General features: G+C 49.7%; 12 protein-coding genes across 12 annotated transcripts; 7 read left to right on the top strand and 5 right to left on the bottom strand.

Moving 5' to 3' along the window:
* Positions 1–391: 391 nt before the first annotated feature.
* Positions 392–1,336, top strand: N7518_009968 (uncharacterized protein; the record flags this gene model as incomplete). Its single annotated transcript, XM_057190894.1, has 3 exons — positions 392–679; positions 841–906; positions 965–1,336. 3 exons carry the CDS (start codon positions 392–394, stop codon positions 1,334–1,336), a joined length of 726 nt encoding a protein of 241 aa, XP_057037030.1.
* Positions 1,337–2,038: 702 nt separating this feature from the next.
* Positions 2,039–3,646, top strand: N7518_009967 (ribonuclease P protein subunit p40; the record flags this gene model as incomplete). The annotated part of the gene is made up of 6 exons (XM_057190893.1): positions 2,039–2,182; positions 2,243–2,387; positions 2,520–2,582; positions 2,654–2,755; positions 2,811–3,357; positions 3,421–3,646. 6 exons carry the CDS (start codon positions 2,039–2,041, stop codon positions 3,644–3,646), a joined length of 1,227 nt encoding a protein of 408 aa, XP_057037029.1.
* A 395-nt stretch (positions 3,647–4,041) lies between these two features.
* On the top strand, positions 4,042–6,204 carry N7518_009966 (uncharacterized protein; the record flags this gene model as incomplete). Its single annotated transcript, XM_057190892.1, has 2 exons — positions 4,042–4,237; positions 4,292–6,204. The coding sequence occupies 2 exons, from the start codon at positions 4,042–4,044 to the stop codon at positions 6,202–6,204; spliced, it is 2,109 nt and encodes a 702-aa protein (XP_057037028.1).
* Positions 6,205–6,654: 450 nt separating this feature from the next.
* N7518_009965 (bifunctional ATP-dependent DNA helicase/ssDNA endodeoxyribonuclease DNA2) lies at positions 6,655–11,911 on the bottom strand (the record flags this gene model as incomplete). Its single annotated transcript, XM_057190891.1, has 5 exons — positions 6,655–9,188; positions 9,251–9,512; positions 9,577–10,071; positions 10,128–10,223; positions 10,283–11,911. The coding sequence occupies 5 exons, from the start codon at positions 11,909–11,911 to the stop codon at positions 6,655–6,657; spliced, it is 5,016 nt and encodes a 1,671-aa protein (XP_057037027.1).
* Positions 11,912–12,475: 564 nt separating this feature from the next.
* N7518_009964 (uncharacterized protein) lies at positions 12,476–12,904 on the top strand (the record flags this gene model as incomplete). Its single annotated transcript, XM_057190890.1, has 2 exons — positions 12,476–12,735; positions 12,820–12,904. 2 exons carry the CDS (start codon positions 12,476–12,478, stop codon positions 12,902–12,904), a joined length of 345 nt encoding a protein of 114 aa, XP_057037026.1.
* A 360-nt stretch (positions 12,905–13,264) lies between these two features.
* Positions 13,265–14,320, bottom strand: N7518_009963 (carbon-nitrogen hydrolase family protein; the record flags this gene model as incomplete). Its single annotated transcript, XM_057190889.1, has 5 exons — positions 13,265–13,621; positions 13,684–13,762; positions 13,818–14,101; positions 14,157–14,249; positions 14,309–14,320. 5 exons carry the CDS (start codon positions 14,318–14,320, stop codon positions 13,265–13,267), a joined length of 825 nt encoding a protein of 274 aa, XP_057037025.1.
* A 123-nt stretch (positions 14,321–14,443) lies between these two features.
* N7518_009962 (exosome catalytic subunit DIS3) lies at positions 14,444–17,724 on the top strand (the record flags this gene model as incomplete). The annotated part of the gene is given in 3 exon segments (XM_057190888.1): positions 14,444–14,531; positions 14,542–14,775; positions 14,825–17,724. 3 exon segments carry the CDS (start codon positions 14,444–14,446, stop codon positions 17,722–17,724), a joined length of 3,222 nt encoding a protein of 1,073 aa, XP_057037024.1.
* Positions 17,725–17,848: 124 nt separating this feature from the next.
* On the bottom strand, positions 17,849–19,427 carry N7518_009961 (MCT family MFS transporter; the record flags this gene model as incomplete). Its single annotated transcript, XM_057190887.1, has 2 exons — positions 17,849–19,147; positions 19,209–19,427. 2 exons carry the CDS (start codon positions 19,425–19,427, stop codon positions 17,849–17,851), a joined length of 1,518 nt encoding a protein of 505 aa, XP_057037023.1.
* Positions 19,428–20,035: 608 nt separating this feature from the next.
* On the bottom strand, positions 20,036–21,318 carry N7518_009960 (phosphotransferase family protein; the record flags this gene model as incomplete). Its single annotated transcript, XM_057190886.1, has 2 exons — positions 20,036–20,779; positions 20,830–21,318. The coding sequence occupies 2 exons, from the start codon at positions 21,316–21,318 to the stop codon at positions 20,036–20,038; spliced, it is 1,233 nt and encodes a 410-aa protein (XP_057037022.1).
* A 685-nt stretch (positions 21,319–22,003) lies between these two features.
* On the top strand, positions 22,004–24,385 carry N7518_009959 (LIM domain protein; the record flags this gene model as incomplete). Its single annotated transcript, XM_057190885.1, has 3 exons — positions 22,004–22,022; positions 22,073–23,994; positions 24,059–24,385. The coding sequence occupies 3 exons, from the start codon at positions 22,004–22,006 to the stop codon at positions 24,383–24,385; spliced, it is 2,268 nt and encodes a 755-aa protein (XP_057037021.1).
* A 373-nt stretch (positions 24,386–24,758) lies between these two features.
* Positions 24,759–25,970, bottom strand: trm8 (tRNA (guanine46-N7)-methyltransferase; the record flags this gene model as incomplete). Its single annotated transcript, XM_057190884.1, has 3 exons — positions 24,759–25,423; positions 25,504–25,691; positions 25,804–25,970. 3 exons carry the CDS (start codon positions 25,968–25,970, stop codon positions 24,759–24,761), a joined length of 1,020 nt encoding a protein of 339 aa, XP_057037020.1.
* A 214-nt stretch (positions 25,971–26,184) lies between these two features.
* Positions 26,185–26,856, top strand: N7518_009957 (ESCRT-II subunit protein VPS25; the record flags this gene model as incomplete). Its single annotated transcript, XM_057190883.1, has 2 exons — positions 26,185–26,680; positions 26,744–26,856. The coding sequence occupies 2 exons, from the start codon at positions 26,185–26,187 to the stop codon at positions 26,854–26,856; spliced, it is 609 nt and encodes a 202-aa protein (XP_057037019.1).
* Between the last annotated feature and the right edge of the window lie 127 nt (positions 26,857–26,983).

Raw genomic sequence — 26,983 nt, 5'->3', positions numbered from 1 at the left:
TGTACGTGCCCGTTTTCTTTTAGACGGGGGCCAGGCAACGATTAGGCTTACCGGCATGCCTAGTTAGTACAACGCAACCAAGTCAACTAGACAGGATTGGTCAAAAATGCCTGTCCGGCCCTTTAGAATACTCCCTAGCGCTTGCCAAGCTCATATATGTGATGTGATAGTGGCCAAGGCCCTTGTCATTGATGCCCAGGCGAACCCCGACGTCCCGTGATATCTGCACCAGTCAAATACTTAATCACTGCCGCTTCACTGTCCTTCCATCCTACATTTCTTTCACTAAGAAATAAACTCAGAAGCTAACTTCTCCCCTACGTTATCTTCACATATTGTATGGGAAACTCCTCGTTCAACCCAAATCATCCATTAATGATTTCTAGTCAAGATGGAAGAGATCGAAAAGTTCGACCTTAGCAAGGCTCTTCCCGCTATCCCGCGCCCCTATGAGGTCTCAGGAGAAGAACGCATCAAGAAACTTGAGGGATACCTCAAGGACGAGAGAATCAAGTCGCAACGGTCCAATATTCAATTTGTGATCAATATGTATAAAACTGGGAAGCTAAAGTCTCTCCTTGGACCACCCAATGGGAGATCTATATATGTGTGCGACGGTCAGGTCTATCATTCCTTACCCGATCTCGAGGAAATCATGGATCGCCCAGTGTGGTTTGAGGTAAGGTCTTCTTTTGGAACAATTAGCTTTGTCCCTGACTCCTGAGATTTTTAGGGAGTGAGCCGGCAGATGATACAGCAAACCCTCGAGCATGACAAGGTATACTTCCCTATCCCCGAAAAAGTCTTTCGAAAAAGATTTAACGACCAATCTCGTTCTAGAAAGAACGACAACAGATGAAACTCTGGAGTTCTTACGTACAAATAGAACCTGGCGCAATGCATAAGGTATGTTTTTCTCTCAGGCCAATCCTTCCGAAACTGACCGCGGGACGCGTTCAACCAGTTCTACGCACGACTCAGACTGTCACCCTCCATCGCAGACCGTGATTCTAAGAACCTCCCATATATCATTGTGCAACTTTCCAATGATACCGGAAGCAACATACAGACCATTTTCACTTCAGATTTGGCACAACTCAATTATAATGCCGGCACATATCATGCCACGCAGGGATATGATGACATTATGACCGCTGCGGGGGTGGTGGTACGTCCCAGCATTCTTATCCAGCTTATGATCCTCGATAGCGATGGGTATAAAATGACCGACTGGTTTGCTGAGCGGGCGACCGTTGTCGATGATTCGACCGGTCCTTTCGGTTTGGAGCGGCTTTCGGGGACAGAGATCAGAAAACAGCTTTATATGTTCGGTTAATACCAAAGTTGGTATTGGTGAGGTTTAAAAAACAAATTACAGAAGTTGGGTGAACTGCTCCCTATGTCTTGGCTTTTGCGGGCATACCACTAGGAAACATGCCATAAACAATATGATTTCTTAGGTTACAATTAGTGAATTATGATTGTTTTTGAATTAATTACATATTCTGTTTCTTTCTAGAGCCGTACGTTGTATGTTATTGGTATTGTTTAGATGCATTATCCATTCTAATTGACGTGTATGTTGTTTGCTCTATATGAATACATGCATACATGTACACAATGACCACATAATAAGAGCCATTGGAGTAAACTTCAATTCAGAAGTACTCAGACTGAGCTCTACCTAATTTCAGATTGCCCTTACAAGTGACATAAGAGCAAAGCTACATTGAGCCATTATACTCGTTACGAAATTGAGACTACTGATATTTATTGATAACCTTGATCTTGAATTCATACATGCCATTCAAGGCCAATACATCTGGTTTCTGTATAATATTCCTACAATGGCTACCAGAAGTTGATAGAATACCCCAAATTCCATTTGAATGTGGAAGGTTTGATAGCTGCAGCCTTATGGGTCCGATAAGCCCGAGCTTAATCGAACCTCACCCTTCGGCTGGAAATTTGATTCTTCAAAACTCGAGAGCTTCGATTGTCAACGTTGAGCATCACTTCGAAGATTATCAGAGACAACATGTTTCAAGAAGTAGACGAATCGTCTCGTCGCGAAAAGTGCTTCACAACCATCACTCAGCTGCCGACGTTCATCAACCCAAAGCAGGTCCCAAGCAAGAGATCGCCCTTTTCAACGATTCAAAATCATGCATTTGTACACTCAGTAGGTGGTCTATGGCTTTCTTGAGAGATGAAAGGTCATTTGACTGATCACTGGTCATAGGTCGAGGTTATCCTGCCAAAGGAGTTCTACTCACAGATCAAGCCGTCGCTCGAGACTAAACTAGAAAAACCTCGATATGCACGAGTCTTCATGACTCCTTCGGCTCTGCTTGAGCATGACTTCTTCAACACATACATCAAGTCAGGTATTTATGTCTCCGCCAGACCAGTATAAAGGCTCTTCACATTTGAGTGGCCATCATTTGCACAAGCACCAGACAGCTTTTGTGCCCAGAGAGACCATTTTATCAAAGACGGCACTCTGACTTGGCACATAGGGAATATTTTGATGATCTCCGAAGGACGCTCGGGATCCGATAATGTCTTCACACTCAAAGACGGTTCGTTTCCCCGAAGCTGCGGCTGGAAGAGTCTCCGTTGCGGGACCGAAAGTTGACTCGAATGGAAATAGGCGTACTTCGAATCGAACTAGGAAAGGAGATATATGAGCGAACAGGTCTCACTGGCAAGCCTTTCCGCAGCGGCGGCAGAAAACATGCAAAAGAAAGATTCTGTATGTACAATCAGAGCAAATGGGCTGGTTGAATATTTACTAATAATGTCGTCAGTGGTAGAATTGAACTTACGGCTGCCCTCGATGCTGCATGGCAAGAAGGGCTTCGAAAGAATTGTATGGGCATTCACCAATGTTCTGACTCAATCACTGGCCTGGCTCTTCCACGACCTGGAAAGCAACCCTGGTCCGGGTGAAGGTGATCATGCCTCCGAACCCAAAAAAGGAAATAGTAGCAAGAATATACTAAAAGTCGGAGCAGGAAACAAGCCGATCGACAAGGTTCAACCACAGTTGATAACCTGCGAGCCACAGGAAATTGCTCACGAGCAAATAATCACTCCGCCGTTTTACGAAAACGGGAAAGTACTCGAGAATATGTCGGAAGATGATCTGCAGGAATATTGTGGCTCCCTATCCGAATGGATTGCCATGGTTCAGATGGCTTCTCCGCGGTTGTCTGGGGAAGATGACGTCGATCCGTACCTTAGTCGGTATGCGGCTCCAGACGCAGAGGAAGGCCAGGCCTCTGATTTGATGAGCTTAAAATGGCATGGTTTGATATCGTCCCGTTGGACTATGCAGCTGTTCCTCAATATGTTGTGAGTCACGAATATCATTTACAAAAAAAAGCTGGTTAAGAGCTAACATTGTCTAATGGAAAGGCAAAACACCAAGGCCAGCTGGTTTGCACTTGCCGTCGCTACTTTAGGTAAAGAAGCCGTGGAAGGAAGGGACGGATTCATGGTTATAGTCCTTCCTAGTGGACAGTCTAGTGCACAGTCTAGTGAATCTAGCCAGACGTCTCAGGTGAAGGACGAAGGAACCGTGGGAACTGGCCGGGTTACTTTCTGTTGGGAGTTGATGGGAGCATCAGTGACCGAGCCCTGACCTAACCCTTGCCCTTTGCAAACACTTGAACTTCCCCATGGGGCATAGGGCTCCAACCACCTATTATCTTGCCCTGAAGAGAGCACATGAGCACATCGCTACATCGCTACACTCCCACGATCCTCTTCTCCCATACCCCCTCTTTTTTTCTTCTTTCCTCTCCCTCCTTCCCATTTCCCATGCTCATTGCATTTTCATTCTCATCCCACCACCATTCATTCACTACAAGATACAATTAGCTGTTTCATAGCCTGTGCTCTTCGAGTCTTCCACTCGCTCAGCAATCAACACACTTCATCCGTCTTTTGTGTGTTTCTGCACCTTCTTTGACTCGACAGCTCTATCACCTGTACTCTCATTCACATTCACATTCACATTTTATTCTATCATTCGTTATGGAGCCTATTATGGATCCTACCCAATCATTTTTCGACGCATTTGTCGATGTGCCTGGCGATCAAGACTCGCAAAAGCCCAATTCGAGCCCCGTCAGTGTGCCTTCTAATGAAGGCCGTATCCTGGGCCTCGACGAATGGAAAATTCCCGAGAAAGGTTTCCCCAATGACCTCTGGGAACTCGCTCGTGTTAATGGTACGTACATCTCCTGATTTACGACTGTCGAACTGAACTGACTTGTGTTCCTAGGATATCACTTCGAGGGAGAGGACAACACGTCCGGCTCGACTTTCGAAGATGCCTTTGTCCCACTCGGTGAGGACCCTGTCCTTGGCCCAGCGACTCTGGATCACCTGGAGCTTCGCGGTGGCTTGTGTAATCCCATCGTCGTTGATGATGATGTGCCCAAACTGAGCACTTCCGCCAAACTGAGCACTTCCACCAAGCAGCCTAGCACAGTCTATCCGCTGGATACCCTCTTGTCTCTCGAAAACGCCGACCTGGGTCCTCCCCTTGCATTCGTCCGACCTGCTCGCGCCACTGATGCTCCAGTCACTCAACATACTCAAGCCATCATTGATCCGGCTGTTAAAGTTGCTCCTGTCACCGCTGCTCCTGTCACCGCTGCTCCTGTCACCGCTGCTCCTGTCACCGCTGCTCCTGTCACCGCTGCTCCTGTCACTGCTGCTCCCGTTACTGCTGCTCCTATCACTGCTGCCCATGTCGCTCGAGTCGCTGCAGTCACTCAATTCGCTGCTAAATTCACCCAGCGCGCTTCGGTCATCAGTGATCCCGCTGTTCAAGTCACTCCTGCCACTGATGCCCCGGTTATCCAAGCGACCCATTCAGTCAGCGACATCGCCAATATTGCTCCAGCTCCTCCTGCCACCCCCAGCTCAGCAACTGAAACGGTCAAGGTCTTTGATTGGTCACAAGGCAAATCGGGCCCTCATCCTAAGCAGTCACCCAATAAGGCAGCCAAGCGGGTCCCTAAGAGGAAGCAAGATGACGAGCTACACAAGAAACAGAAGAAGACAAAAGTGCAAAGCACCCCACGCAAGGCGAAGGGAAAAACATTCTTAGCCTCAGTCACGCCATCTCAGCAGATTGCGCCTGCCCCGATGACACCAATGACTCAGTTCTCTGCCCCGATGACCCCTGTCCCTACCTTGATGACGCCAGTGGCAGCAGCCCATCCCAGTCAACAGAACCAGCTTGAAATCCAAGAGCGTCTTCAAAATGAAGAGAAATATCTTCGTGTTGAATGGGATCAACTTCAGCAACAGCAAGCTCACCTCGAACGTCAGCTGCCCGGGGATCAACAGCAGCTCCTGATCTACCAACAGCAGCGTCGGCTCCACCAACAGCAGTTTCAGCTGTGTCTGGACAAGGTCATGAAGCACAAAGTGCAAGTCCGTGAATACCGGTCTCAGCGACAGCATCAAATGCAGCAGACCCAGCCATTCCCAACCGCAGCGGGTCAACAGGTTCAGCAGGCCACCCCCCAAATGCAAGGAATTTATCATACCCCTCCCAATACCAATGAGCGCATGCAGTCTGCGATGCAGCAGACCCAGCAATACCAAGCTACAGCAACTCAGCAGGTTCAGCCCACCCATCAAATGCAGGGAGTTTATCCCACCCCTCCCAATGAGCGCATGCGATCTTTGATGCAACAGACCCAACAACGCCAAGCTACAGTGGCCCAGCAGGTCCAGCAGCCCGCCTACCAAATGCAAGCAGTCCATCACACCCCTTCCAAGGAGCGCATGGCGTCTGTGATCCGACTATCCCAGAAACTTCAAGATTCAGTGGCTCAGCAGCAGCAGCCCACCTTGTACCAAACTCCTTCTAAGGCGCGCGTGCAGTCTGCGATGCGGCAAACCCAGCAACTCCATGCCTCAGCGGCCCAGCAGGTTCGGCGGCCCACCCAACAAATGCAGGGACCTTATTACACCCCTACCCAGGAGCACATGCAGTCTGTTTCTTCCCTTTCTGCCGCTTCGCCTAAGAAGAGAACATTCGAGTTTGCGGAGAACATCGTGCCTACCAACTTTGTGGCCAACCCAAACAACCATGCCCGATGGACTGTTAGCCCCAATGGCGACCGTACCTACCTGAATGGACCCCAGGCGAAGAAGGCACGAGTTTCTACTGAGTAGAATTGCGCGGAGATGGTGCTCTTCTAGCACATGCGTGAACGTTTGCGAGCGATTCAAGGAAAGAACGGAGGGTGTTGAGAAGGAGGTGTTTGCCCATGAGAAGGGCGGTGATCAAGGTGCCGCAGTAGGTACACATGGATTGTAGCCTACATGAATACGATTTTTTCATTTATCAATTCCATTGTAAATTCAATTAATTGAGAGGCTGAATGTCGAGCGTCTGCTGTTGCTTATTTGAAAACTACAGTGCTCACAATGGAACCACATTTGACAGCCAATAACCAACAGGCTGCAGTGCTTAGTGTATTTCCCAAGCCCCCAAAAACCACATGTAAGACGAATGGCTGTATCAGCGTGTCAAGTCGCGTGCGATGATAAAACGGAACGCCTCGATTTGCATTTGAAGAACAGAAACAAGGACCTTGTTTGAAACATTGTATGCTAGGTATGCTAGCCCGTCAGGTCATTCACTATGTCTCGTAGGATGGGCCGATTCCCAACCACCTTCGTGCCGTTGAACAACTTTGCACCCGTCTTGGCAGGCTTTTGTAGACCGGGCGCTGCTTGTCGGGAGCCCAATGGGCTCAGTGGTTCACGGGAAGAACGTGAAGGAGGCAATTTGTTCTTGCCATTACCTTTGCCCTTGGTAGAGCGAGGAGTCAAAGCCGCACCCGGAGACATGAGCTGCGATTGTGTGGTACAAGAGGGGAAGAAATGCTTGTCTATCGCTCCGCTGGGCAAGTTATAAACCCAGTCTTTGCTTTCCATCAGGCGCACATATTTGCAGAGGAGCTCGTTGCCATCACGGAGAGTGGATCTGCTGCCGACAACGAGGAGCTTGGTCTGGGCGCGGGTGAAGGCGACGTTGACACGGCGCCAGTCGCGCAGTAGCTCGCCGACGTTGTTTTCGGCGTTACTGCGGACGCAGCTCAGAACGATGACCGCTTTGTCGCGGCCTTGGAACTTGTCTGTGGTGTGCATTTCCAGATCTGGGCCGTAGCGTCGCAGGCTCTGGCGAATGAGCGAGAGTTGGCTGCGGTAGAAAGTGATCACACCAATGTCGCGCGCGGGAATACCACAGGCAATGAATGACTCCACAAGTTGCGAGCAAAGGAAGACCTCCATGTGATTCACGACACGATTTCCCTGTGCTATCTCGAGGGCTGCGGGGCCGATGGGATCGATGTTGACCAGGCGTGTCTTCGCAGATGGCGTCAGTAAGTCTCGGAGCCAACACGGGCTACTGGGGACACCCGGGCATATTGCTCGGGTTGACTGTGACAGAGCATGACTCAAGTCTTCGACATGGAATTTCTCTAGTGCGTTGATGTCGGGTATATCCAAAGATCGGGCTGCTACCTGCGGCGTGCCGCATTTGAGACGGCCCGAGTAAATCAGAGTGTTTGAAAGTAACATGATTTCCTCACACATGCGGTACTGATGCTCTAGGTTGACAACCGAACCTGGTTGTGCATCCGATAGTAGTTTGAAGAGACTGATATCAAGTCCTCCTTCCTGGGCCGCTTTATTCTGCACAAGCGGCGGCAATTGATAGTGATCACCCACCAGGATGAAAGTCCTTGCCATACGAATCGGGCCGAGGCAGACTGGGAGCGTGATCTGCGATGCTTCGTCGACAATACAATAGTCAAAGATGCGTTGGTTGAAAATGTTATGGTTGATTCCGAGACAAGTAGTGGCAACGACCTGCGGCTTTTCGTATGAATCCTTAAGTTCTTCAATGGTTGATTTTTGGACTGCGGCAAGATCGGCAAATTCCTGAACATCTGGATGAATTTTGGCGGTTGCACCTATACGCAGCACACGGATGTTGTCGTCTCGAATCTTCAGCAGAATGTTGTCAACGGCAGTGTGGGTGTAAGATGTAAGAAGAACACTCTTGCCTTGAGAAACAAGGGCCCTAATGATATGAGCAATGGTTGTGGTCTTTCCAGTCCCAGGCATTCCAAGGACAAGAGCATAGTCTTTGGCGCTCATCACTTTGTCAATGGCTTGTCTTTGATCAACGTTGAGATTGCCAGGATCGGGGATCGTATATGAAGATGACATCGTCTTGAAGGCAGGCGCCTGCCCCTGAACAATGAGCTGTCGAAGCTGCCTCGCTTGGAACAAGTCTTTATCCATCATACAGATGAGATTGTTTCGAACAATGGCCATGCCGTTGCTAAACTCATCTTTGTCGATCCGGTAAACGAGCTGCTCGTTTGGGTTTTGCAGGGCAGCAGGCTCTTCTTTCCCAACCTCCATGATTCCTCCGAAAGACTGGTTTGTGACTGCATCGAAGCCAACCGTCTTTGATCGTGCATTGTGAAGTTTCCGATCCACGCCAACCTTGATGTGCGACGAACTTGTATGCAGCACGTATCCATTGGCGAGAGCAAAATGGCCCTTCTCATCCGAAATGACAATTGGTTCACCGACAGATATTTGGGATTCAGCAAAGGAAAAACCAGGAGACGCTTGTCTTTTGACGAACGTATAATGGTAGCGATTGATCCTTGTCCCAGTATTCTCCTCATACGCAGAATGCGGGTCGATAACGACATCCCCGAAGCATCGACCCAGGGCTTCTCGCTCGCTGCTCAGCAATGTCCAAAGTTCTCGCCGGAACTTCACGAGATTACCTTCTTCTTTGGTCAGAAGTTCATCCCACTTGCGAAAGAAGTCCCGATCGCCGTTGTCCAGGTGACCAACAACTGCATCGAAATCCTCGCCAAGTGCACTGGTCTCGCCATCGCCATCCTCGGAGAGCTTGTGATAGATGAGACACGGAGTCTTGGCATAGCATCGAATACATTGACGAGCTTTTTTCAGCATCGGTGGAAGCTGCTGCCTTTCACGAATATAGCCAGCGAGGTGATTGCGCACCTGGATCATCTGGAGTAGTTCGTGTCGGACCGCACGGATACTGAGTGTTTTCGTTAACTCGAGGTAGTAGAGAAGCCCGAATGTAACATCGATATCTGCGACAATTTTTAGCAACTAGTCAACTAGTCGAAAGAGGATCGGAGGCCTCATTACTTACCATAGCGATCTGACAGGAGGAGAGTGTAGAGAGCTGTTTGGGCCCTATGTGACTGGTTTGTATCCCTTCGCCCAGTCTTGAGTTCCAGCGGAACCACCAGGTTCTTCTCCATTTTATCTTCACGGCAAGTGACTTGTACCGTCGCATCGATATTGCCTTTGAGGCCATACATTGGGGACCATATGTGCTCCTCTACCTCAAGTAGTTTGTTGATACTCAAGTTCAGCTTAGAGTTATTGCGGTCTTCAACCATAGACTTGGCCTATTGATCTTGGTTAGCAAGGTTTCTTGGTCAAAAGAGGCTACCCAGCGGCCGTGAGCCATACCTGTGGCTTGAGATGCAGGAAAGCATCTGCCCAGTCTAGAACAGCAGGCATCCTGCTCATGAGATATTCAACAGCTTCAGGGATACTCATTTGGATCGAGTACAGCTCTTCGATGTGTCTGCCCAGGACGGTTTCGACCAATGTCTTCAATGACTTCATATCCCATTTGTTCGCCTTGAGAGCTTTTTGAAAAACTTCGTGGAAAAACACTCCAAAGGCTTGCGGTCGCTCGAGTGCGCCAATGACTTTGACTCGATCTTGAAGGACAGCTCGTCGCTGGCAGTCTATCGAGTCTGCTACGACCGTAGCTGAAATGAGATGGTCGGGGTGAAGAATGATCATGTGGTTCAAATTATCCACAACGCATTGGCCGGCTGCGTTGAAGTCCCCGACTAGGTGGATATACGAATCCTTGCTGCAGGGAGTGTCAAACCATGACTCTCGCAAGATAATAGACTTGCGGTCTCGGGTTTTCTCGTCTTCAACTAGCAAGCCCTGTACTCAAAGTCAGCGGACGGGACTATATCCGAGGCAAGGGCAATGTATCTGACCTGCTCTGGCTGAGTACGTCCTTTCGGAGTAACATATGTGCTCTTCGTGATCTCAACGATCTGGTAACGTTTGATAGCTTGGCGACCTTTGAGGTTCTATTTGTTTTGACTGTCTTAGCATATATCTAAAAATTAACTGACTAAGAGTGACGAACATGAGCGAGTCCACCTTCACCTGCTTGCTTCATAGTTTGCTCAATGGCCTCCAGATCAAAATCATCATCAAACTCATCATCCGATGATGCCACCTCAGGTTTGACAGGTGTGGCGGTTGGGGGTTTGCTATGCATACTGCCATTCACCGGGGTATTCATTGTATCTGATCTCTGCAAAGATGGTCCAGTGGTCGTTGAATTCAATGGATTGACCGGAACGGGCTTTGTGTCACATTTTGCAAGTATTTCCTGCAAGTTGTCAGGCAGATCATCGTATTCATATTCAAATTCATCGAATTCATCGATATCATCGCGTTTTGTTTCGTTAGTCGTAGTGCTATGGGGTATTGTTATGAGAGGCTTGCTGTTGAGCATTGAATCTTCTGGCTGCCATGAACGAGACTTTTCTGCGTCAAGGGCAGCCCATTCAGAAGACCCCAGAGACACAAACTCGGTAGATGCATGTGCCGGCTCAATGAAAGGATCCTCCGAGGCATTAACCAGGTCCAGAAGACCTTGATCAAGATCATCGTCTCCGAACTCGTCGGACGACTCTTGAAGAATGGGCAGTTTCCCAGGTCTCACTTTCCCAGGTGGTACAGCACATGGGGATTCAGTGGTTTCTTCGTCGGCCTCGTGAAGCCTCCAGTTCTTCGTGGGTGAAGACGATCGGCACCTCCGTGTATCCACATGTTGGCGTAGGGGTGACGATCCAGGTGGACCCGCATCGGCAGTGGCCATGTATATGCTTCTTTCAATTTTCTCCATAAGATAGTTGATCCTGGAGGACTTGGGTCTCCCAGATTCGACATTGCTGGTAGTTCGTTGAAATATGCCACGGCTGACATCTAGTCCATTGACTCGTCGCCGTTTTGTTCGAGAGGTGGGGAAATCGGTGGTGCAGCTAATCGCGCGTCTCAGCCCTGACGAGTCTCGACTTGTTCTGCTCGAACCTGGTGTCTGGGGTGAGGAGGAAAGAAGATTTGCGAACCGTGGCGGCGGAAGATCATCCGGGCCATCGACCATGTTTTTATCCATGTAGTTACTCCACAATTCAGCGGCCATATCATGCTGCGGTGTCTTGAATAGGACTTGTATTGAATTAAGATCAAAGGGTTCTTTTTGCACCTTTTTCTTAGTCCCTTTCGAGGGAGAGCCAGTAGGCGAAGAACTGTGCCGGCGCTTCCTACGACGACCCGCTGGTGTCTGGGATGAGGTGTCTGGGTTCGAGCTGGCAGGCACATGCTGCCAGATGACTTGATCAACTGGCGTCATTTCCGGGACTTCGGCAGGATTAAACGAATCCTCAGCATTGCTGATCAAATCCGCCAGAGGTATCTTGTTTCCCGGAGTCTGAGGGCATTCTTTAATCGGCTTTGATTCTTGTAATTGGGGTTCCGGTGCCTGAGCTTCGGGAGGCGGCGGAGAACATCCTTTATCAGAAGAAGTCTGCATCGGCTCCTTCACACTGTTGGAGCCCGGATCCTCATGTTCTTTGCTCCCATTAACTGATTTCGTCTCGTCTTTCGAGCTGGCGCCGTCGGAAACTACTTCGCCTTCCTGGAAGCGAAAAGCGTTCAACTTTGTTCGTGAATTTGAGGATATGGGGTATGTATTGTTTGTTGCCATTGCTTCGATTCGGAAATATCCAATGACGCGCTTAAAATTGGTAAGGATACATTCCGCGTAGAAGCTGGAGGCTGAACAGGACGGTGTCAGAAATGGGGATATATTGGGGGTCTGAGATGAAACATACCAGTTAAAAGATGGTATTTACCGGTTCAGTTACTTCGAATGTTCTTGAGTCGTGCATATGGAAAGATGAAACGAATGGCGAGTCCAGCGCCCTGCAGCATGGGAGGGCCAGATGTGATAAGAACGCGTCGCGTGTGTAGTGACGACACCTATTTTCCAAGGCAGGAGCGTAGTTCTGCCTGAAATAACAGGTATAAAGGCGGACAAGAAAATTGCCCAAAGTAGACTAGCGCGATAACTGGACAGCTTCCCGGCCTTTTACGGCTTCAACATCAACCCGCCGAAGCCCCCCCTCCACTCTACTGCAAGAGGCAACATATCAATTGAGACCGTCCTTACCACCTGAATTTAGCAAGGATATTCTGTTCCTCGTGACTCTCACCAATTTCCTTGCACGCCAGTGTTTCGGCATCAACCCTCCTTCATCCCATCTTCAAGATGAGTGCCCGACCATTGTCGCACATCCTCCGGGCGCGTTGCCTGCTTCGCCAGTCTCAAAAGACCCAGGCATTCTCAACTCGATCCAGTATCCGTGCCGCGGATCACGGTGATCACTATGATCCTCCCACCGGGTGGCTGTTCGGTGTCAAGCCCGGCCAGAAGTACGTGAAGGAAGGCTGGGAGAACATTTGGTACTACGGATTCATTGGAAGCATTTTGGTCGCTGGTGTCGCATACGTTTTCAAGCCTGATACTTCGTACGTATAATCCGTATCCGACCTAGTGCCTTGATATTGGCGTTTATACTCCTCGCGCAACTGGAATACTGACAATTGTGATAGTATACAAACATGGGCTCTCGAAGAGGCCCGACGGAGACTGGAAGCCGAGGGTATCCTAGAGGACCCTGATAAGGTCAAGGAATAAACGCCAAGTTGTACGCTGTACATAGAGATCAAAGAGGGACTATTTCGATATATGTCTGTACTACCTGCGACGGCAGATATGATGTTCCGGTCTCGTTCTTAGACAGGTTTTTTCTGCATGCTCATCTATTTTCGTTCGTTCCTTGTTGTATCACTTTACACTTTTCGAAGTTTCTTTCCGTCATGTTGCTTATAGGTGCTCCGGTCGCAAAAGAAAAATGCTTATAATTCGCACTAAGCACATTATGAAAATGATTTAAGTTAAACTGTATGGAAGTTGATATCTGGTAGGCTATTTGCAGGATGTACTGGAAAAAGAGGGCCCCTGGCATTTGCCTCCTCGCTGTTCACAATAGGGCTCTCAAATTTCTGGATATAGATCAGTTCTCCGAAGCAACGGCATTTCACGCCGAATCTTCGCCACAAGATCGAGATCAATATCGGCGGTCGCGATTTGTGGTTCCTGGTACTCATCCCCCAGCTTTGCCACCACTTCACCCCACGGGTTGATGATAATAGAATGACCATAGCTTCGTCTCCTCTCATTATGGGGGCCTGCCTGCGCAGCTGCAATCACATATGACTGGGTCTCAATAGCTCTTGCTCGTAGCAAGGGCTCCCAATGAGCCTTTCCCGTCGGAACAGTGAATGCCGATGGATATGTGATGATTTCAGCATTCTGCCGCCTCAATGCCAGGCTGATCTCTGGAAAACGCAACTACATGATCCAGCATGAGTAAAAAGTTGATGTCCGATGTGATTTCAACATCCATTACTTACATCAAAACAAATGCTCAGACCAACACGCCCTACAGGTGTGTCAAATGGCCTAGAGAGTTGTTGTCCAGGCTGGACGCTCCTGATGGAAGGTTAGCGAATGATAAGTCAACTAATGGATCTTAAAAAAGGCTTACGCGCTCTCCTTGAGTACAGGTCCGTCTTTGATATCAACGTCAAAAAGATGGACCTTCTGGTACTTTTGGGAGATGATTCCCTTATCATCGATCCAAATCAATAAATTCTTGAGCCTGGTTTCAGAGGCTACTTCATGAATTCCAACATTGATGTGGATTTTTTGTTCCTCGGCATCTTTCTGTAAGGACGACACAAAGCTAGCCCTCTCTTCAGACTGGGCGAGGGAGTAGGATTGCTCTGCCGAGGATGCGATATAGTCTGATGCCTCTGGAAGAAACAGCACCTAACATATATGAGCTGTCTATCGGAAAGTTGGCTGTGGAATAGTATAATATCACCTTGGCACCTGCTGCAGCAGCCTTTCGAACCAACACCTTGCACTGAGCTAGGTTCGAAGTTATGTTGCTAGTCGAACATAGCTGCCCCACGGCCTAAATCAAAGCAAGTTGTTAGCCAGGTGGCTCACGTCCGATGGATGGTCGGCACATACCGCTAAAACCATAGTGATAAAAGTTCAGGATCTGAAAGAGATCTAGAGTAGAATCCAAAACCAAGTTCTCTATGACAAAATACCTTTCCTGTAGCGATCAAATGGCATCTTTCGACCCCAAAGTGACGAGCCCGTATGCTGACTCAGCTAGTTATCGCGATGATCAGCGATAACCTTTCTTCTCGCCAAGGCTCTCACCTCGGATCTTTCACAAGACACACAGGTTTTGACAGATTCAGCCACTGCTAGACAGTGGAATCTTACCGTCGCAATGAAGAGTTTACGAAGAGACTTGTCTGCCAACCCGCAGGCCGCAAATGTTACCAGCAAGGTCTTCGTTAGGTCCACGAAAAGTGGAAAGGTGCAAAAGATTGTCCGCGAGCTCTATTTGAGAGAAGATATTCCTTGCTCTTCTAAGCTCTGCTCACAATGCCCGACGATTGCGCCGGCTGATGCCAATGGAAACAGTAAGGAAATTATTACGGTGATGGTCAAGCAAGTTGCTAATCGAAACAGTTGCGCCGTTCATCCTATCTGATCGCCCCGCCGGCACAACGGCATTCCCCCGAGGCCACTACATTGTTCCCGATACAAATGCGCTGCTTAATGGAATGGATCTTTTTGAGCACACTGGGGCCTTCTACGATGTGATTGTCCTCCAGACCGTCCTCGAGGAATTGAGAAACCGATCAATACCACTTTACAACCGTCTTCTGGCCCTCGTCAAGTCAGACGAAAAGCGCTTCTACCTCTTTTTCAACGAGTTTCGCCGAGAGACTCATGTTCGCAGAGGCCCGGAGGAAACAATCAACGACAGGAACGATCGCGCCGTGCGCATGGTAGCAACCTGGTACAGTTCTCACCTGCAGCAATCAGCAAAAAAAGGAAAGAAAGAGAAGGCGATACCGGCAATTGTTGTCATAACTGATGACAAGGAGAATCTTCGGAAATGCAAGGAAGAAAATGTGGCGGCCTTGTCGCTATCCGACTATGTCTCCGGCTTAGAGGGATCCGAAATGCTGCTGGATATGATCAGCGAGTCAAAGGATGCGCGAGATGCCAAAGAGACAACTCGCGGGGAGTTTTTCTACCCTGAATACTTCACAATGTCAAAGCTCACGACTGGTCTGCGAGCCGGGACATTGCACCAAGGAGTGTTCAATGTTTCTCCTTACAACTACCTGGAAGCCTCCGTCAAGACCGCGGCTTTCGATAAACCTCTTCTCATTTTGGGCCGTGATAATAGTAACCGCGCTATTGCGGGTGATTCTGTCGTGGTCGAAGTATTACCACAGGACCAGTGGAAGAGCCCCTCGACTAAGATTGTGGATGAGGAAGCCGTGACCCGTAATGATAACCCTGATACTGAGGAGACTGAGGCTGTGGTAACGGACAGAGAACGCAAAGCTCTCCAGGAAGAAGTCAAAAAGGCCCATGGCAAGAATTCGGATGGCAAGCCACAGCCTACTGCCAAGGTTGTTGGTGTCATCAAGCGCAGCTGGCGTCAATACGTTGGTCACGTTGACTCGAATTCTACTGGCTCGCAGGCATCTGGTAGACGGCAACAAAACGTTTTCTTACTACCCATGGACAAGCGTATCCCGAAGATCAGAGTACGCACAAGACAGGCTAGCGATATTCTCGGTCAGCGTATTCTTGTAACCATCGATTCCTGGGACCGCGATTCGAGATATCCTACCGGTCACTTCATTCGGTCTCTGGGAGAGCTCGAAACTAAGGGTGCCGAAACCGAGGCTTTATTGCTTGAATACGACGTGCAGTACAAGCCGTTCCCGAAATCTGTGTTGGACTGCCTTCCATCTGAAGGTCATGATTGGAAGGTTCCTGTCTCGAAGGAAGATAAAGGCTGGACCGGCCGGAAAGATCTTCGAGACTTGCTTATTTGCAGTATCGATCCACCCGGCTGTCAGGATATCGACGACGCACTTCACGCGCGTCTTCTGCCAAATGGAAACTTTGAGGTTGGTGTCCACATTGCAGATGTGTCGCATTTCGTCAAACCCAACAACCCAATGGATCTCGAGGCCAGTATTCGCGGAACCACTGTTTACCTAGTCGATAAGCGTATCGACATGCTCCCGCACCTTCTTGGTACAGATCTGTGCTCTCTCAAGCCCTATGTTGAGCGATATGCGTTCTCGGTTCAGTGGGAGATGACACCTGATGCCGAGATAGTGTCTTCAAATTTCAGCAAGTCGGTCATTCGCTCCCGGGAAGCATTCAGTTACGAACAAGCTCAGTTACGCATTGACGACAAATCACAGCAGGACGAGCTGACCGAAAGCATGCGCACCCTCTTGAAATTCTCCAAGGTTCTCCGTCAGAAGCGTATGGACGCTGGTGCCTTGAACCTCGCTTCCCCGGAAGTCCGCATTGAGAGTGAAGGCGATGAAGTGGGCGATCCTTTGACGGACGTCAAGACCAAGGCTATGCTTGACACTAATAGCTTGGTCGAAGAGTTCATGCTTCTCGCCAATATCACTGTTGCCTCGAAGGTCTATGAGTCCTTTCCTCAGACGGCCTTGCTACGTCGGCACGCCACTCCCCCGCCTCAAAATTTCGAGGACCTTCAAAAACAACTCTCGAAGAAGCGAGACATGGAGCTGGATGTTTCCAGCTCACGAGCTCTGGCTGATTCTTTGGATCGTTGCATCGATCCTAAGAACCCATTCTTCAACACCCTGGTCCGTATCTTGGCGACCCGTTGCATGACCTCTGCCGAATATTTCTGCGCGGGGGCCTTTGGCGAATCCGAATTCCGTCACTACGGTCTCGCCTCGCCCATTTACACCCACTTTACTTCACCCATTCGACGATATGCCGATCTGATGGTTCACCGGCAATTGGCTTCTGCCATTGGGTATGAAGGTGAGGATGGACACGCAGTCATCGAGGGTGTCAGCACCCGCAACAAGCTAGAAGACATCTGCCGGAACATCAACGTCCGTCACCGCAATGCACAGCATGCCGGCCGCGCTAGTATTGAATACTACGTGGGCCAGGCTCTCAAGGCCCGTGGAGAGAAGATGGCCGCCGACGGTGTTGATGCGGGTATTGAAGAAGAAGGATACGTGATGCGTGTGTTCGAGAACGGTGTTGTCATCTTCGTTCCCCGCTTCGGCATTGAAGGTGTCGTTCGTCTGGAGGACTTCGTCCTACCCGGTGAATCTGGAGCTCGTTCTGTCGCAGAGAGACGGGAGCTAGCTCCTCACCGCACTACGGAGTTTGATAGCGAGGAATATACCCTTTGTGTGGAGGAGAAGGGTCACCCGGAGAAGGAACGCAGTGTGACTGTTGAACTTTTCCAAAAGGTTCGTGTCAATGTCAGCTCCGTCAAGGAAGAGGGTCGTGGCGCCGGCAAGAGAAGGGTCCGGATTTTGGTTATGGAGGCATGAAACAAAAGCTACATCCATGTAGATTAGTATTAAAACGGCGTTCAAATCAAATGAATGACAGACGATTGTCTATTTTTGTATGTTCATTTGTGTGACATGTATGTACTCTGCGCTACGCAGTTATTTAAACCTTTTTCAACGTGATCATTCTGCGTACCAAGCTGACCGGGGCCCATAACGGAATGTCTGTTTCAGTGGCCTCCAAGGCCGGGGAAATAGTCGCAGGGCAGTTTTGCTTCTCATTTCCGCCGTTGACTCCAGTCAATGGGCCAGACTGGACGACGGAATCACGGCTTGCCAGAGCACGCTCCAGCTCGCCGACCTTCCAACCGCGGACAACCCACAGACACATGGAAGCACCAATATACATGAATCCAGTAAATATCTGAACGTGGAGATATGAAGTCTCGCCACCAATACCATGGCTGCGGAGCTGAAGGGCGATAGGCTCGGAGACAGTGCAAGGAACAACAAGCGTGAGCCAGGTAATGCTTAAGCCAGAAGGGAGATCTCTGATACCAATAATCTCCGCCAGGACAGGAGAGACAGTAGCCCAATATGTGCCTGCGACAGTGCCAACCAAAACGGCGAAGAAGCATACCACACCCATACTGTCAGCAGAAGTCCAAATAACGAGACAGAACAGACCGCAGAGAAAGGTGAGGAAAGTGGCAATATTAATGCGACCAAGCCTGTCACTGAACATGCCAACAAACGGACGACCGAGACCCTGACCGAGGTTGAGCAGCGCTGAGACAATACTCCCCTGGTGCGACGAGAGACCGACAGAGAGAGCAAAGTTGGCAACGCTGAACAGCAGCGCCACATAGCCGAGCATACTGAACACCCCCCATCCGAGGAAGAGCAAAAACTCCGGGCGACGCAGGAGGGGCAGATGGAAAGCCGTAAATCTACTGCCGACAGCCTTGTTGCGATCCCGGAGCAAGTTACAACAGACCAGGTTCACGACGCACGAAATGATACCCAAAATGCGGAACGCCCAAGCTAGCCCGTAGCGGGGAATAATGGCGCCCACTGCGAGGGAGTACATCAGGCCACCGAGACCAGATCCGGCGGCGTTGATGCCCATCGCTACGCCGCGGTGCTTGTCGAACCATTGCGGGGTGATGCCGACACTGCCCACGAAGAGGAAACCCATTCCCCAGCCGAAACAGACGCCTTGGCTGAGGAAGATATGCCATTTCTGGGTTGCAAATGAGGCCCCTATTAGAGAAAGGGTTTCGAAGAAGATGCCCAGGTTGAGGACAAATCGTACACCCAATTTGTGGATCATATGGGTGGCTACTGGGGCCACCAAAAGGGCACAGGAGATACTCAAGCCGCCTGTGAAGGCGTACGATAGGGCAGATGTGTTGGGGAACACATCGTTTGAGAGGTAATAGCTCAGGAAGACTCCGTAGCTCTGGATATTATCTGTTAGTAAGACGAAGGTGCAAATTTGAAGTTGAAGACTTATGACTCACGCTATTGATACCCCAGGTATGCGCATTGATCCAGAAAACACAGGCGATACAGACCCAGCCATAGCCACCGTCCGGGGCCACATCGTGCTTATATTTTTCATCTTCATCGACTTCCAATGGTGCCGACAGTGGATACAACGTCTCTTTCTGTTCTGCGCTCTCACGGCCCACTTCGTCCTCATGGGAACGGATGATATCGATTGGCACATTATCCGCCATGATGATAGCTCAGATACAAGCCCGGCTTGTTATTTTCCGAGATCACGAGCTCCTTGAAGACCGAAACCGGTTGCCGTTTTCGTCACGACATAGAGATTTTTAGTAAAAGGGAGCAAAAGAGTTAAGTGAGCACGCTAAGAGAAAAAGGGACTAGATTTAGATCAGTTTATCATTGGTAATAAATAATTGGAGTCATCGGACTATCGGACTATCGGACTGAATGCCGAATCCTACCTTGGAACATGGTTCGTATAGAGGCGAGATGCCCAGGACGGACCTGGTTTATTATTTGGATTCGGCTCTATCAGACCAATGAAGGAAGCTAATATACAGCTACTCGCGTCCGAAGCTATGCAATTCTCGTGACTAAAAATTCCCCACATCTGCCCAACTCGATTCTCTCCGCATCGGCTTCTCGGCACAAGGTACTCCACAGCCAAGTATGACATCCCAAGGTTTCAAGCATACATGTCTATGTTTAAATAGAGCCATGTATCCATAGGGCTAAGATTCTGAGTATTAACTCTTATATATTTAGATGTACCTTATCGCCACGTTATCTGTCTCATATTTCGTTTCCCCGTCCTTCACGTCATCCTTTCATTGTTTCAATAAGTAACAAACTGGAAGTCACTCTCTTGCATTGAGTATAGTAAGATGTCACGACTGGTTTGGATCTGGCAAGATGTGTCTAAAAGCCTGCAATAGTATCCTACTTTGCCATCTTCAGTATAAAGATGAATGGAGGTGGCAAGGTTCTGGATCTTGGGGGAAGCCAGGACAGTAGACAACTCGCAACCGAGACCCCTTTGTCTTTCAGCTTTTTTCACACTCTGTATGTAGTCCTGCCGTTCCTCCCACCGATTTTGCATCTCCGGATCGATAGGGTATCCATCGCGGTCGTATTTCGATGGCAGGTCAATTGGCGGGGGCACAGTGTACAAAAAGGCCGGGAACTCCACTGCCTTCCACGGAACCGTCGAAGCACCTTCCCAGTCAATGATTGAGAGAATATTGTATGCATCGTCGATGATAACATTACTGTGGTAAAAGTCGGGGTGATGAAGAGGGAAAGGCCCTTTGCTTAGTTGAAGTGTCCTGGCTGCATCCTTCAGTCGAGCAGGAAACTGTTGGATCGAGAGTATAATTTCATCCGCCATATGCGACGGCAACTGGGAACGTATCCTCGCCTCTCCCATAGGAAATTTGGCATTGTCTGCCCACGCCATGAAATAGTCTTGTGCGGTTTCGAACGGACCCCCTAAGCCAGGGATTGGGTCAATGTCGTAAGACCCGTTTGCGCGGCGTGTGATCATGCCAATCTTCGGGAACCGTATTGAGGCCATGGTCGCCTGTAACTCAGTCAGATATATCACTGTAAAGTCCCACGATTGGATTGTACCTGAATATAGGCAATATCATTATGAAACTTGGCCTTGTGGCGTAGTGGTATTTCTCCTCCATGGATTTCCGGCCCGCCAAAAGCGTTCATTGCTGTGCTTCCTGGAATGAATTCCATGATCATAAAGGCGCGTCCAATGCGTTCTTGACATTCGTCATACCCAATCACTCTTGGAACGGGGATATCCGTCTGTTCTTGGATGATACTGAGTGTATCCTTCTCGGAAAGCAAAAGGCTCTTTGAGTACCGCGTTTCCTGGTGCAGCTGTATACGTGCAACCCATTTGGTATCATCATCAAAAACAAGGAGACGAACTATGTGCACCCCACCCATGCTGTATATTGGAGGAATCTCGCATTTCGGGGGATGTGCTGTGTCTTGAGATTGTGCACATTTGATGCTGATAGTGTATTGTTTGAGCGCGTCCCAGTCAATTTGAGGAATAGAGGGCTCTTGGTCAATATTACTCTTCCAATTTAAGCGGTCCATTGGTAGCAAAAGAGATTGTCGAATTAGTCCGTTCTTGAAGGTCTGTAGAGGTTGGAACTGATTGACCCTTGAAGCTGGAGAACCCTAGCCAAGGATGACGGTCGGGGTAACATACGAACATTGGTATCATTCAGGTGTATATAACTATACGGTCCCGACGTCGCGGATCTCTCAATTGAGCGCTGTGCTATTTTTAAAGTCTCCTTACGAAGTTCTATATATTTTTTTCTCAAGTCTTGTGCAAAATATGCCTTTGGTCTCATATCCTCGAGCTCTTTCGATGAACGGGCAATTTATTAACAATTGATCTAGAAGAGAATCATCAGCCTGCAACGAAATCACAATACACGGTATGTGTTTTGGGCGCCTGGCATATGCACTTGTTGTCCAAAAGGGCTTATAGGGCTTCATGGACAAAAGCCCTTATCGGCAGATAACCAGGCTGAGTCATCCGTTGCCTCGCGACGGGCCCAAGGGGTTTGTTTGGAGGGGAGACCAGCCCAATGACGCTAGCCAGCTCAGACCGTCAATTGTAGATCCAACTAGACTCTTCTCATCTTAGTTCATCTGGGTCCCTCTTTTCTGTACTTATCCGTATATCTTCTCCTGGATCCCTGATCCTTGCAATTCCATGATGCATAAACATCCCACTCAGAGAAAAGTCTCACCTCCTGGCCCATCCTTCATGTCCAACGATCAAGTCTGTAAGTAAATCTTCGGTGTCGGACGGCTCGGAGCTGATGTGAGTCAACAGCAACATACTTAAAAGATTTGCGAGCGAATCGTCCGGCCCGTCCGACAGGATCTCGTCCATACCCAGGCAAAGCAGCCGCTGTTAGCGATCAGTCTGATAACCTTCCTCCAAGGGCATCCTCGGCATTCTCCATGCGTACCCCAGTCGAGCATGACGTTGAAGATCGACGCTCAGGAAGCGCAATGTCCCATCGCCGGGCGAACTCCCAAGCGTCCGCCGGCGCAATGGGTCGTCCTTTAGCTCAGGAGCCCCGAACGCACTCGATCCGGAAGAACGTCTTTCCAGCACAAATTCACGCACGTACCATATCCATACCGGCATCTCCCGCTCTGTCCTATCGTGAAAATGGGCAACGACGACACGAAAAGGAAGAGGCACGGGCACTGCGAGAGGCCTTGCAGAAAATGGATATCGAGGACGATGTTGGCCTTCACCAAGCAGCCCAGGATGAGGCCACACAGCTAGTTTGGATGCACCAGAATCCGGGTCAAGCTTTCAAAAACCCTTATGCGCCATACCAAAATCCTGATGCCAACAAGGGCAGCCAGAGCCCTGTTAAAAATGGTTCGCGAGAATATGACCCCTTGACCAATAAATTCAGCCAGTCCACTGGCTCAAGTATCTCTTCTGATGGTAACTCTAGCCCGGAGTCACTGCGCAAACGATCATCTCTGGCTGGTCCCTCAAAGAAGAATCTGAAAGTTAACTTTAAACTACCCGAACTCGAGGAGTCTGTTGCTCCCGAACCGCAAACTGTCAGCAGCGATTCATCTAAAGGAATCCTCAAGAACCCTAAAGAACAAATATACGAAGAGCCCATTGAGACAAAGAAGGAACCCGAACCAAAGTCGGAATTTTCCAAGTCTGACTCGTCAGCAATGAAAAAGAAACCGCGCAACGCCCTAGGCCGTATTCCTAGGCCACTGCCTTGGTTGCAGAATAGAGTTCACAGCAGCCCTATGATGGATAAGATTTCGCGGTTTGAAACCCCCAAGGACACTCCCACCAAGCCGCGTAACGGCGGCTACACTCGAAACGAAAGCGCTACTCCTTCTCCCACTCAGTCACAAGTTGCCGGCTACACTCGAAACGAAAGCCCTACTCCTTCTCCCACTCAGTCACACAAGGCCGGCTACGCTAGAAACGAGCGTGCTACTCCGACGCCTCCCCCCGAAGAAAAGGATGAACTTGTCCCCACCCAGGATGGAAGAGAGAGACGCAGTGACGAGATCCGCGCAGCTACTAGCAAAAAGCGAGGAGACCGCAGCGAAAAGTTGCCAATGCCTTCAGCCGTCAGTGATCGAGTGGGACGCCCAATCGTGAGCTTCGACAAAACTTGGAAACCAGTTGATCAGCCGAAGCCCGATCGTCCAACCCTCCCTGTGATTGAAATAGCACCACCGACCATTGAAGTCTCTACCCCGACTCCAGTTCCCGTGATAAATATCCCGGACATCAAAGTACCCACTATCTCCGAGATCGAGGCTTCTTCCAAGCAAGCGGCTAGACCCCACCCGACGGGGAAAAAACCGCAATCGCAGAGCCGTTGGTACTCGCCCTATACACGAACTGGCGTCCCGACTGCAAGCTGTGAGCGTTGTACGCTTTCCATTTCCGGAAAAATTGTGACCGCTGGCGGATGTCGATTCCACCCGGAGTGCTTTACCTGTTTCCACTGCAGCACACCCCTCGAATGCGTGGCTTTCTATTCAGAACCGGAGTCCAACAGAGCCGAGAGATTATCAAAAACCGAGGCTAGTGACATTGAAGCTCGCGTGCCACGTTTCTACTGCCATCTGGATTTCCACGAGATGTTCAGTCCCCGTTGCAAGAGCTGCAAGACCCCCATTGAAGGAGAAGTGGTAGTGGCATGTGGTGCCGAATGGCATGTCGGCCACTTCTTCTGCGCAGAGTGCGGTGATGTATGTGTGAATTCCCTTCTAATACGTTCGCCCTCAAGATAACTGACTATTTCTTCTCATATAGCCCTTCGATTCCCAAACTCCCTTTGTCGAGAAAGATGGCTTCGCGTGGTGTCTCAACTGCCACTCGCGCCGTACAGCACCGCGTTGTCTGGGCTGCAAAAAACAGGTCATGGACGATGTTGTCGTCAGCGCAATCGGTGGCCAGTGGCACGAGAGCTGCTTCAATTGTCACGAGTGTGGCGAGGGTTTCGGTTCGGAGGGCCGATTCTTCGTTCGTGAAGGCGAGCCCAAGCGGACAGCTAAGGGCCGCATCATCGGTGGTCCGGTCCAACTGGCTATCTGTGAGAGATGTGAGGGTATCCGTCTCAAGGCGCCTGGGATGTGCTAGACTTTTGCACCATTTTGTTGCCGGGCTACGGCCACCATGTTTTAGCGAGATTACTGCTTTTATCGCATGATGTCGGTGTTTGATTGTTGCATCACTTGATTCTTGATTTGTCTGCACGTCTACAACCCTTTTTCGGGTTCATTTCGGGTGTTTGTTCTTATGTTGTGTTTTTGTTAGCAAGCGAAGATTGCCAGCGATGAGCGATGAGCGATGTTGAAGTATGATATTGGCCATGCATGCAGTTAGAATGAGGAAAAAACGCCCCAAAACACCTCCCCCTCTTATCGTCATATCATTTATATCCAATGATTCCTAACTTGCCATGTTCTCCTTTCTCCTCTCTAATTAGGTATCTAATTCCCTCCACTCCTTTTCAAACAGGCCACTCAGGATCAGCCTTGCGCCTGAAAACAGCAACATACTTGTTTCCCTTATTTCTCGTAACTTTCTTCGACTCCTCCGTCTCAAATTTCATAACCCGCACACAAGGATCAAGAGCAAGCTCCTCATCAGAAACCCGCTCAAACAGATCCTTACTGCTCGGAGCAGGGGCCGGTTCACCCTCCTGCTGCTCATTATTCAGGAAATGCCGCAGGACCCAGTGGTGATACTCCTCGACATCGGTAATGGTGTACAGCAGACCGCCAGGCCGCAGGACAAATGCATACTCGGCATTTAGAGACTCGGAGATAATACGGGCCTTGTGCTTACGGGCCTTGAAGTGCGGGTCCGGGAAGCAGATGAAAATCTTGGAGAGTTGGTGGTGGCCGAAGAAGTTGGGGAGGAACTTCATTGTGTTGCTGCGGATTGCGGCGATGTTTTCGAAGTTTCCTGGAAAGATTTTCTCCGTGCCGATTTCATCGTCGTTGGCTGGAGTTGGGGGTGGGGCTGATTCGGTGCTTTCGGGTTGTGTTGAGGCGTCTTGGGGTTCGGTTGATGATGGGTTCGCGGCTTTGTTTTTTAGGCGTTGTTGTTGGCTGCGCAGGGCGTGGATGCGAGAGGTGACGTATTCCAGCACTGAGGTGCGGATTTCCATGCCTGTGGTTTTGTAGTTAGTTTTACGGTGCTCATTCAGCCGGGTGCATATATGAGTTTGAATCTCGCTGCGCTGTACTTACCGACCATCAAGGTATCTGGCATCAATGGCGCCAGGCCAACGATCAGCCCGCCGAATCCACATCCGATATCCACGACTTCGACCTCCTTGGTCAACTTCCGCCCTCCGCTGAGGTTCGTTTTGGATGTATCTGGATCGACGAATGCAGGGAAATGGGATGACCAGTCCATATGCGCGGGGCTGATGGGACTATTAGGGTGTGAGTTAGCTATTAGAGGAATTGTCGCCAATGGAGCTCGAGAATCCCGTAGAAATACCCATAGCAACAGTTTGACGTAAAACAGGCAGATAGGATACATACTATTCCAGCCGGTGGTCAGAGAATGGATTCGCATGCGCGCGCTGGCGGAAGAATTTCTTCTGCGGCATCTTGATGACGGAGCCGTCGGTGGATTCCTGCTGGGCCTGTACATTGCGACGGTACTCTTCGCGCTTAGTGCGCTTTGCAGGCGGATTTTGGGTGGCCATTGTGAAGAGCAGAGGGGACAGTCAAGAGAAATCGAAAAGGCCGAAGTCGAAATTGAGAAAAACCCCCGGGCCCCACCTTTTACTCCACAGCTTGGAGTCTCTCTCGACTGTCTCGTCTCTTCTTGTTCTCGACATTCTACTCGTTTTGTTTCTACTTTAATTTGGTTCATTTAGCTCTCTGCTCTTCAATATTCACTCTTTAATCCCTTCCAATATGACAACAACACCCCCCTTCCCGTTCCCACCAACCTACAACTTCCCCCCCTTCTTCACCCCGCAACCAAACACAACAACCCGCCACTCGCAGCTCGAGAAATGGTCCTCTCTGATCCAATCCTGGTGCCGGCATCATCGCCAATACCGTCTCTCCTTAATCGACGCCGTCGAAACACCGCTTTTCCACAACACGGCCCTGCGCAAGCGCCTTGATCTGCGCGAGGCCCGCGCGGTCGTCGACTGGATGACTAAGAGCGAAGAGGAAGGCGGCGGTGGGCGGCGAGCGGAGTGGATCTCGGATGCAGGAGGTGCGTCGTCTTTAGGGGGGCTGGGAAATGGTGCTGGGCAAGGGCCGAAGGCTGTTGCGTGGATTTGGTGGAGGAGGCCTGAGGAGTGGGCGGATGTGTTGGTCGAATGGGTTGAGGGCACTGGGCAGAGGGGGTCGGTTCTGACCGTCTATGAGCTTATTCATGGGGAGGGAGCCATGTCGCAAGGTGAGATTGTCTCTTTGGTTGTGAATGATAATGTCTACGGTGTGTGCTGATTCGCGTCTATAGAGTTCCATGGCATGGATACTGATGTCATGTTGCGCTCGCTGAATGTCCTTGTTAAGAGGGGCAGAGCGCAGATTTTTGGCGCTGAGGGCCAGGAGGGTGTTAAGTTCTTTTGAACAGCTCAAGATGAGATGCTGGGATTTCTCTATGAGATAAATCGTGGCTATTCGTGACATAAACAAAGCGCTTCCTATGTCCGGGTCAAAAGACATGTTAAACCACGTCGCCGATACTCCAAACTTA

This window comes from Penicillium psychrosexuale, assembly GCF_028828465.1.
Source record: "Penicillium psychrosexuale strain IBT 29551 chromosome Unknown utg000006l, whole genome shotgun sequence".
Classification (NCBI taxonomy): Eukaryota; Fungi; Ascomycota; class Eurotiomycetes; order Eurotiales; family Aspergillaceae; genus Penicillium; species Penicillium psychrosexuale.
The sequence above is the reverse complement of the archived record's forward strand: the minus strand, read 5'-3'. Positions and strand labels throughout refer to the sequence as shown.